General features: G+C 36.0%; 1 protein-coding gene and 1 long non-coding RNA gene across 2 annotated transcripts; one reads left to right on the top strand and one right to left on the bottom strand.

Moving 5' to 3' along the window:
- Positions 1-239: 239 nt before the first annotated feature.
- Positions 240-815, bottom strand: LOC116172998. Its single transcript, XR_004145821.1, has 2 exons — positions 679-815; positions 240-624 (listed from the first exon to the last, which is right to left on the bottom strand). It is a non-coding gene; the product is annotated as an uncharacterized LOC116172998 (long non-coding RNA).
- On the top strand, positions 487-11,038 carry LOC116172995 (xenotropic and polytropic retrovirus receptor 1). The gene is made up of 7 exons (XM_031490283.1): positions 487-631; positions 823-1,212; positions 1,260-1,521; positions 5,828-6,198; positions 6,251-6,398; positions 8,314-8,678; positions 9,967-11,038. Exons 1-7 carry the CDS (start codon positions 563-565, stop codon positions 10,375-10,377), a joined length of 2,016 nt encoding a protein of 671 aa, XP_031346143.1. The 5' UTR covers positions 487-562; the 3' UTR covers positions 10,378-11,038.
- The last annotated feature ends 218 nt before the right edge of the window (positions 11,039-11,256 follow it).

Raw genomic sequence — 11,256 nt, 5'->3', positions numbered from 1 at the left:
TTTCATATTGCCTTGCGGAAAAAGTTGTAAAATTTTATTAGGAACGGAATTTATTGCATATAGCTCCTTTATGTACATTGTAAACATTGCCAATTGCTTTGCAAATTGATTACGTATTTTCTGCAATTACCAATTCGTTGTGTTAATACCTGGTTAATACCACAAAGTGTAAATTTCTATGGCTGCACCGCCTAAGGCAAAGTTGAAACTCGTCAATGGGAGATACCCAAACAGTTTGATTAACCACAAAAGTTAAATGTAATTCATTATCAATGACAAATAAAGAACAAATACAATGAAAATTCCACATACATAACCTATGTTTTTCTTTATTAAATACACGTAAAATTATATCAATAAGATACCTGTTCACTTAAGTACCCTTTGAGGATTAGTTTATTAGTTTGATTGAGAAAAAGATATGCGTAACATCTATAGTTAATAATCGGCGAGATTACAATCCAGTCACAGACACAAGTGCGCCATGTACTTAACGTAACTAATTTGATGAATTCCAATAAAATAAGTGAAATTGAAAGTGTTCGCCCTCGCCCATTGAAAAATGAAGTTCGCCGAACATCTCAGTGCACACATAACGCCCGAATGGAGGAAACAATACATAAGCTACGAGGTAATTTGACTATAGGTATTACACTACAACCTTATCACAATATTTACATTTCAAATAAATCCATAAACACGTCTGCTTGATAGAATTAAAGCCCTTCGTACCGAAATTTGCAAAAACCCTTTGAAAAAAAAATGCTCGCCATCTAACGGCAACGTTTCGAAAAACATTTGAGCGCCAAATTCAATTTTTAGGAAATGAAAGGCCTACTTTATTTGGCGGTCGAAGAGGCGCCGTCCGCCGAGAGCGTGGAACCCGAAGTCCTGACGAGACACTTCAAAAATTTCGATGAGCAATTTTTCCACTACTGCGATAAAGAGTTAAAGAAAATCAACACGTTCTATTCGGAGAAGCTGGCGGAGGCGACACGAAAGTATGCGACCTTAAGTAGCGAGTTGAACTCGACGTTAAACCTCAAGGGGAAGTTGCGCAAAGACGGCGAGCAGAGGAAGGCGGTGCCGGTCCGCAAGATACAGGAGCTCAAGTTCGCGTTTAGCGAATTTTATCTCAGCCTTATTTTATTGCAAAACTATCAAACGCTCAATTTTACCGGCTTTCGGAAGATACTTAAGAAGCACGATAAGGTGAGTTGTCACGGTTTGTTACCGTTTCATAACTCGCCTATTTTCAGTTACTGTCAGTGGATTTGGGTGCTAAGTGGCGTACGGAGAATGTAGAGGTGTCACATTTTCATACAAATAAAGATATCGATAAACTTATACATGATACAGAGGCAACGGTAACAAATGAGTTGGAATCTGGTGATCGGCAGAAGGCCATGAAAAGGCTTCGTGTGCCGCCTTTGGGAGAGCAGCAGTCTCCTTGGATTACTTTTAAAGTTGGCCTGTTTTCAGGATCTTTTATTGTACTTTTTATTACAGTTATTTTATCAGGTAATTTCTCTTATACATTACATGTGGATTATTTATGCTCTTTGTTGGTACATAGGGATGCTCAAAGTAATCAAAACAAACTTTATGTTATAATATTAGTGTGTTCCAAAATGATTGTGGTTCACTGTAGGTGCTTTTGCATCAAAAGCAGAGCTGTGCAAGCCCTTTATAAAAGAGTTCATTAAAAAAGGCTTATGAATTATTATTTTTACAAGACTAAAGCATGTTTGAGTGTAACATTGAACCTTTATAGAAAGGAATCCTAAAAGGCTGGTTGCACAAACTTATTTGGTTCTGGTTTGATCCTGATCCTGATGTTATGAAACGTGATTGGTTCATGCCTTTGACATTATCCAATCAGACTCAAGGGATCCAATCAGATACAATCTTAATACTTGATCAAGTATTTTTTTGCAACTGGGCGATGAGAGAAATTCAAATTCTTTAGACTGCCTTTGTTTTATTTAATCTGGCAGGTAGATGACATAGCTTAAGATCAAACCTTTTTTGGAATTGAAACCTTTTCAAAACTGAACTCAATAGAAAAGGAATTTTAAGCATTAAAATGGAATTGTAAACTAAACAATTGCTTAGTACGTTAATCAAAGCTCTTTTGATCAATCCAAAGGCTTAAGCCCATATGAAAGTCTTATGTAGAAAGAGCTTCAAATATTGGAATTTCCCGCTTCGAAGTTTTGCACAGCTCTGATCCAAACTGAAACTCTTGAGTCTTGGTCTCTTTTACCTAAATTAGAAAAAGTGACCCACAGTTCTTTGATTATATATACTGCGTAACAATTATATCGGTATGTGCGGTTGTTGAGGTTGAACTGTGAACGTATTGGCTGAATGTAAAGTCTTTGAATGAGAAAGCACTAACAGTTGGACTTCTGTACACAGCAAATTTTATTCTAAACTCTGTTTAATTCCAAAGATAAGCAATGGAAACCTTTTTACTGCATTTTCCAAAAGAAGGAATGTTAACTATAAATAATATATATCAGTCTGCTCATTATTCCTCAAGTAGGTATTTTTTTTTAAATGCAATACCCTGTATATCTTAACGTCAGTTGTTTTTCATTCTTTTTCCTGATTACATTACTGTATCAGAACCTATGATTTCTTAATTTTAACCATGAAAATTTTTTTTGCTGTTTTTAAATAGTAGGCCATTGGTTCATGGAGATTTTGTTTTGCTATTGTATCCATGGTAATTAAAGCTGATACCCTTAGATCATATATACTGATCTAAGCTGATACCTTCCGAATCATTAAAAATGGCTGACGATAGCAACATGTCATTTCATTTGAAAAATTAAAATAAATAAAATAAAATATAGGGTCTGATACATCAAAGTAATCAGGAAAAAGAATGCACAAAAACTGACGTTAAAATATACAGGGTGTTGCATTTAAAAAATACCAACTTTGTGTCATATCTACAAAACACCCGTCCAGCTATAGCTTTAAATTTAAAAATGAAAAATCTGAATATTGACTTTAAACTTATAATTTTGGAGCCTTAACTTCCGAAAATTCCAAAGAATTAACTAATTAAAGAAATTTTTATTAACAGTGATCTGACATGAAAAACTATCCGGGTCGCACAATGGATTCGAATAAACACACGATTAATTGATTGCTAAATGACAAAAATTTATTCCGAAGCACATGAAAGAAATAAAACAAAATCCCTGAAAGAAAGAAAAGCTTAAAAAGCTTGTTTGGACATATTACCCCGTACGCAGGCGGTCGGCCATTAAAATTATTTATGTTTTTTTTAAAGAATCCAAATAATCAGGTCGGACAAGGTTTGCGATAATAGGCGCAGTTAACCCACACAGAAGCGCTGGACTATAGCTTCTGGAAAGTTCACTTGTTTTTGACAACACTGAACTTGATGACAGAAACTTTTAGCTTTTAATAAGAGGAGAACCTTAATAAGGCTTCGCTGTGCACAACTATTTGTATTTTCACTTTGGTTAACTTGCTTAAGCACACTTTATTTCGATATCGACGAATTACGTTTTTACATACACAGGCTGACTGCCCGTAAAAAAAATTCGCGTAAACAAATGGCCGTCGCGGCCTCGTTTTCTCGCTGTCTCCAGCACATAACGATACACCACTTCCACCATAAAGTAAACTCTTACTTTATGAATTTTCAAATAAATCGCTAATAGCTAGCACCAGAACACGTGCGTTAATTAAATTTCGCCTGATAAATTCCTTATCGCAAACACCTTTAAATTGAATAATTTACAAAAGCGATAAAATTTAAACGGAAAATTACGCATCTAAGCTAATGAATTGAAATAATTCTCATATACAGGATATCCCCATCATTATTTTTGGTATTTAGACCGAAATAACGTCTCCATATGACGTTGTTTACACAACAATATGTTTGACTTGGAATGATAATGGGTGTGTGAAACATAGGTACATTGCAAATGTACGCAAATTTACAAGGCTAAATCATTTACATTTACTACTATCTGTCTTTCTCTATCGTGTGAGTTATTCTATACACAGAAAAAAAGGAATAAACCTTATCCTCACTTTTTTCTTGCATATGTGACGACCTATCATAAAAATAATTTTTAATTCAAAATAAGTTACTATAGTTACTTAAAAGAGAAAATTATACAGGGTGCGTTCACACAGTTGGGCGCTAAAAAGGTACATTTTTCTGAATGGAACCTCTTGTATTTTAATGCATTTTAATTTTATGTGTAATTGGACGACTTTTTTTATTATATGGTTAGTATACGAAGAACAGATAATTTGATTTATAAGAAAAATTTGGCATATGCTGCTGCAGTTTATTGTCAAAATTAGTTTGTGTACGCAATATGTTTAAAATGTGGAGAATATTCAACCATATCATAATACAAAATCACTTTATCGAAAAATCTCATCTTCGAGGCATAAGTTACTCCGCGCAATCGTTGACTCACCCTGTACATATTGTTTGTCAAATATAAGCAGTTAATACTGTAGCGCATATTTCAAAAATCCCGATAGATATCGAGGCGCCACGACAGATCTTGTCATCGGCGATAAAGAACGAAGGCGGATGTGACGCAATCTTTCTGGGAAATGTGACCTGTTTTGTTTTAGAACATTCGAGAGCGTTTGTAAAAGCCCGGCCTTTGCTATATAAGCAATTCGAATTGCGATTCAGTTCAATTTCAGAGCTTCTAGACTTCTGATTTTTTCTGCTATATGTTATCTGTAGATACAAAGTATATGTAATAAGTATCTGTACCTGTATCTAGACTCTAAATACTAAAATAAAAGCAACTGTCATAAAACATGTAAACATGGTCACTAAAAAGTAAAAATGTAATCAAATACTTTTCTCTCAACACGAGTCCAAATGATTTATCTTTTTGGCGGAAACACAAATACAAAACTTCCTAAGAAAAAAACACAAAAAAGCACATAGCTAGGCTGGGGGAGCTAGCCCTATTAATATAGTCCCCTTCAAGTACCCTTTTTCTCATATGTTATAATAGCACAAAAGTATTTTTTTGCCACAAATTTTTGAAAATGAAAAAACTTGTAAATATGGGGGCACCAACAATGAAAAATTGGATGTACATATTAAAATTGTTCTGCTCAAGTAAATATACCTACACTATCGGGCCATGGGGTGCAATTTGCATTTCAAGATTCATCTTTTTAAAATAGGAGAATACACTCATAAATAGGGAAGGATCTTTAAGAACTTTAAAACGGTAAAAACTTCCTCATATGAAGGTATGGTACAAAACCTTGTTGACTCCCACCTTCTCGGTGCAGCCTGATGTGGTGATTCGGCCATGAATGAATTGGAATGTGTGAATTTGAGTAATGGGCACGTAAGGACCTCAGTGACTGTGCTTAGTGTATACACCACAAGTACCGGAGCTTTGCTAGTGTTTGTACGAATGGTGCGGTGACTGTAATCGTAACTTGGTTACGTAAAAGCTAAAAGTATGCAATGTAAATTATTGTTTCATTTTCATTTTGAAGACCTTGAAGTCTTATCAGTGTCGCTAATTGTGGCTGAAAGTACGTGGCCAATTGAGATTCTTTCCTTGTTAGCTTGTTACCTACATGAGAGAACTCTTCATGTTTGAAAAAATGAACGTAACGCCGAATTTTGGCCAATTTTAATTATGAAATTTTATGGCGGTAAAGGACTTAATTTGGCAGTTTGCCTGCTTGTATTTCATTTTAATTTCCTTGACTCACATCGGTAAAAATCCCTTTATCTCGCCCATAACCTCAAAATTGAAGTTTACTTTTTTTGTTTTAGCGATATTCCACGAAGGAACGAGTGAGAATTTAAAAATTGCATTCCGTTTGTATAGAGGACCATTATTGATAATAGAATTTTTGTTTTTAATCGGCGTGAACGTGTACGGATGGCGTTCGTCGGGAGTAAACCACGTCCTAATCTTCGAATTGGACCCCAGAAACCATTTATCCGAGCAGCACCTGATGGAAATGGCGGCGATATTCGGAGTAATTTGGACGCTGAGCCTGTTAAGTTTTTTGTACAGTCCCAGCCTGAGCATACCGCCTTATTTAAATCCGTTGGCGCTTTCGATTTTAATGCTCGTCTTTGTACTTAATCCGTTTAAAGTATTCCGGCATGAGGCCCGGTTCTGGTTCTTAAGGATATGTGTACGTATTCGCGACCTGTAACTATCGTGTGTTTTTAATTGTCAGCTTTTAGGGTCGTATGTTTGCCGCCCCTTTCTTTCATGTGGGCTTTGCCGATTTCTGGCTGGCTGATCAACTGAATAGCTTGGCAAATGCGCTAGTCGATTTTCATTTTTTGGTCTGTTTCTACGTCACCAACGGTAATTGGCTGGAAGCAAATGGTAAGTACTCGTCGCAATTATTGTGGGGAGGGTTTATACCACAACACCCTACTCCAAAATTATGACTACAACCCTCAACAACGTTTTCCATACTTTAAGAATAACCCCAACCCCCAGTTTCAAACCTAAGTTAACTATGAGATTATGCATGAATAACAATATTCAATTGTTTATGATTTAAGTTACTAAATCAAATGATGTTTATTAAAAAAATCACTTGACCAGGTTTATGAAACCTAAATGTCTCAAAAATTGATAACCAACCCTTTTTTTAAGATCTCTAGAGAGACCCTTAGCACATTTCTAGAAAAGATTCCTGAAAAAAAGATTAATTTCTACAATGTCCAAACAGGTTCTAGCTGCAAAATTCTTAAAACTTCTATAAGGTACTCTTTCTGGAAATATGAGTCCTAAGATGTTCTTGAAAGGATTTCAACAAATTCCTTGCAAAAATTGCCCCCCAATTTTCTAGAAAGATTTTTAAGAGAATTTTTTAAAGGGGGAATTTGAAGATTTTAAAGAACATTTTTCTGGAAATATTTTTAAGAAATTTTCTTGAATTTTCAAGGAAACTTGCGTAGCTCGCGTAGATTTTATTTTTCATTATTTTTAAGTGGGTATAAGTACCAACTGAACGTATTAAACAAAATAATTATTAATAATTATTAAATAGTAGAGTTCTTTCAAAAGTTTTCCAGGAAAATTTTTAAGAAATTTTTCAAGATTAAAAAATTTGTAGGAAGATCTGAAAGGATTCTTTTCTATGAAATTTGTTAAAATTCTCCCTCAAAAGATTTGTAAGTTTCTGTGACCCAAGAAGTTTTCTGAAATGTTTTTTCAAGACTGTTTCAAGGACTTCTAAGAATATTTCTCAGGTTTAGAGAATTTGACCTTGAAAACAAATTTATGTACCTAGTTCTGAATTCAGTGTACCTCATTGTACCCCTGCTGTTTTAAGGAAATATGGTTTCAAAATATTACAGCCACATGAACATTGAACAATTTTTTGAATAAATCCCCAACCTCATTGGGATCTCCGTAACGGTGAGAGATACAGTGTAGGTTAAATGGGGGAAAAGTAACCCCTTTTTTGAGACTATACTTTTTGAAAAATTTTTGATAACCGAGATATCACCAAAAAACTGAAAATATCGTTTTCATTTTTCGTAACTTACACGGTCTGAAATGGACGGTTCCCGTTGACACCTTCTACAGACACTTTTTTTTGTTGAGAATTTCACAAAATGCACAATCCGAAACATGCCGCCATCTTGCCAAGATGGCCCCCAAAAACGGTTTTTTTGCAAATATCCCCAAAACTATGCGTTTTTCGAAAAAGTATGTAGAGCGCAAAATTAAAGAGGAGGAAGTTTCCTATAACATATGTTCCTAGTAAATATTTATCACGAAATAATGGCATATCTTTTATTTAATTAATCGATTAACCCATTAATTAATCTATGTTAATAATTTATGAACAATTAATTTCGATTTAAAATGCTATACTTGTTTCCACACCACCCAAGAGGTAAAATACACGGCGCGTTTTTTTAACGTGGTTTCCCCTGTAGGCCTAATCCACTTAGGTACTAAAATTATCTTTGACCAAGGCCAGACGGATCTTGCTCGTTGATTTCCATATCTTGAATGGGGAAAATGGTTACCTCAGCTTCAGAATCGATGTCGATTTCCTTCAACTTGTCGGACTCTCCTTTATTTCCAGGTAAGTCCTATCTTTGATCCCCAATGACTGGCCTATATTGAATCATTGGGTTAGAGTGACATTCTTAAAAGTTGAGAGTTGTGCCCAATTTAATTCGATGCGGGCGTTGTTGATGGTTATTAGTCATTTGGGTGTTATCGTGATTATCAAGACATTAAGTTGGGAAATCTCAAATAACGATTGTGCTTTCAGATACAAGTCAATGCATGGAGCACAATTTCATAACTCGTCCCATTGTGAACTGCATTCCGGCGTGGATACGTTTCGCTCAGTGCTTGCGACGTTACCGCGATACAAAGGAGGCGTTTCCCCATCTCGTTAACGCCGGAAAGTACGCCACCACGTTCTTCGTGGTTATTTTCGGGACACTCAGATCTGTATACCAGTCGAATTACGCATCGTCCGCCGATAATCCGTTTTTATTTTTATTTATCGCATCCTGCATCCTTAACTCATGTTACGCGTACACTTGGGACATCAAAATGGATTGGGGATTATTCGATAAAGGTGCCGGAGAAAACAAGCTTTTGAGGGAGGAAATCGTTTATTCGTCAACGGTAAGTAGGTACAGTAGGATGCAGCACCTTTCAAAGGTTACTTGATGAGAATTTCACAATTTTGCGGATTGAGATCTGTAGATGGCGCTACCCATATTAGCGTTACATTTTTAAGCGACTTGCCGTTGCGAGGTTTATGGTCCACATGACCGAGCACCCGCCGCTCTAACTAAAATTTGTGACCTTTGCGCTACCCCGGACCGAGTTCCTCAATATTATATCAAAATTATGCTCCTGCGTCGTTTAGAACGCTCTAGAATGTTTCATACGACTTCTAACAAATGAAATAACCAGAAAAAGCGCCATAAGATAGATTCGTGGAAATTAGTTACAATTGGTGTCAGGTGTGGGGCAGTAGTTATTTGTACAACTAGTTTTCAAAGTGATACTTTTTTTCATGAATTTGTAGTTTGATGCAAGATGTGTTTTCCTCAGAAAAAGAGCTAATGGGTAAATATTAACATTGCGGTCCATAAGACCACTGGCGCTGCACAACTGATTAAACGAAACCCCAGAAAACCACCATGAATTAAATGGGATGAAGCTAAGAAGATCATTGAAACGTCACCTGTGGTTTTGGTGAAAAAGGAAGAGGAGTCCATACGATTTTGCGTACATTATCGACAATTGAATTACCAAGAAGGTTAATCGTTACCAAGAATGATACTTTAGATACTCTTACCGGAACTGAATGGTTTTCAATGTTGGATAAGAAGAGTGGTTACTGGCATATGGGACTCGAACCTCATCGAGAAAATACTGCGTTCAGTGTTGGTTCCGGTTTATGGCAGTTTAAGGTAATGCGGTTTGCGTTATGCAACGCTCCTGCGACTTTTGAGCGCCTGTAATAGAATTAATGCTCAGGGGGCTGTTATGGAAAACTGTTTGGTGTACCTAGATGCCGTTATAGTTACTCACTGTTTGCGTTTTTATGTCGAAACACGAAAATGATCGTTGTCCGGGGGGAAGAGGGGGGGGCGGTCTAGAACAACTTCCTTCGTTGGAATATATTTTTAGCTGGTATCCATAAGTAGTGTTGCTGCAAAATTGAAAAAAAAACTTCAAGCTAAATAAGTTGCGCCATTTTTTACAGTGCTGACTATAGGAGCCTAGGCGCCATGTTGCATCGAAAATTCAAATTGGAAGTAGGCAACACACAATGCACGTATGCCTGTCTCTAAAAACTCACTGTACTAACAAAAGAGTAAAGCGCCATCTATAGACATTCAAGTGATTTTCAACACTTATTAAATGCATAGGGCCTTATCACGCAAAAATCCTTTTTCAGTTCTTTTACTACTTCGCGATCATCGAAGACTTTGTCCTTCGATTCGTATGGGCGCTATCGCTGTATTTAACCGAAATGCAATACGTCAGTTCCGACCTGATGACATCAATATTGTCGCCGCTCGAGGTCTTTCGTCGCTTCGTATGGAACTTCTTCCGATTGGAAAACGAGCACCTAAACAATTGCGGTAAATTCAGAGCGGTACGCGACATATCGGTCGCCCCTCTCGATTCGTCCGATCAAATTCAAATAATACGGATGATGGACGAAGACGACGGCGTGATAAATAGGGGGAAGAGGAAGCAGTTCAAGAGGAAGGAGGATAAGAAGATATTAATATACGAAGATAGCCTTATGACTTTGCAATCGCCGAAAAGTTCGGGTAGTCCGATCTCACTTATACACGTTTGAAATGCAATTAGAAGTGGACTGATTAAATTTTATTTCATTTTATCCGTTTTTTTTTTAAGAAGGCAACACTGTCTTACCAGGTTATTACCAATTCTGCCATTGATTAGGCACACTGTGAGGATGTAGCAATAGCCCAACATTATTTACATAATTTGTTATTACCAATCGTAAATATTGTTGTAATATTAACATTTTTTATTGAATTAATGTACTTTAATTGTTGTATTAGCATATATGAAAGTAGAAATTAGTCATTTTTTTATCCAGTGTCGTCAAGTTTGAAGTTGAGCCACAAAGAAGAAAAAGTTCCTCAGTTCAATTTCCCAAAATTTTAGCAGTTTGTGTTAGCTATCAGAGAATTTTGAGTTCAGATGCTTACTCCACAGATAAAATTCCCATTTATCTGTGCTTACTCCAAGTGGCCTATGGAACTACGTTTAATTATTTACTTATAGTTTTAATTTTTGTGCCTTTGTGTATTATTGTAGGCGTTACGCAAGGTAATAGCAAATAGGGAAGTGTCTGATTAGAAATCGCGACTATTTTTTATATTTCTTCTCTATTTAACTGTTACTCATTTTCCACTTGATATCTTATGATGATAGTTCTGTGATAGTTTATACAATTCTCCATTTTATCAATAAATAGTATACTTGCCGCATGTTATCATTTATAGATATTGCTATGTGCAATGGCAAACGTTCACTAAACCATCTACAACTACCTATCCAGCTAACTCGGTTAAACATATAGGTACTAACAAAACCTTTAGATACAAGTTGGATATGTACGAAGGCATAGAAGAGCCATCTATAAAAAAAAAATAACTACAATTCAGAATTCTAATTTTAAACGCAGAATTCTGACTTTAAACTCTGA

This window comes from Photinus pyralis, unplaced genomic scaffold (genome assembly GCF_008802855.1).
Source record: "Photinus pyralis isolate 1611_PpyrPB1 unplaced genomic scaffold, Ppyr1.3 Ppyr1.4_LG6, whole genome shotgun sequence".
NCBI lineage: Eukaryota > Metazoa > Arthropoda > Insecta > Coleoptera > Lampyridae > Photinus > Photinus pyralis.
This window is presented reverse-complemented; position numbering and strand designations above follow the sequence as displayed.

What these genes read in the sequence shown, in the direction of transcription:
- LOC116172995 (XM_031490283.1), top strand. Translation starts at nt 563, where the DNA reads ATGAAGTTCGCCGAACATCTCAGTGCACACATAACGCCCGAATGGAGG. An exon ending in AACAATACATAAGCTACGAG is followed by an intron (nt 632 to 822) that starts GTAATTTGACTA and finishes TTCAATTTTTAG; the next exon opens with GAAATGAAAGGCCTACTTTA. An exon ending in TACTTAAGAAGCACGATAAG is followed by an intron (nt 1,213 to 1,259) that starts GTGAGTTGTCAC and finishes GCCTATTTTCAG; the next exon opens with TTACTGTCAGTGGATTTGGG.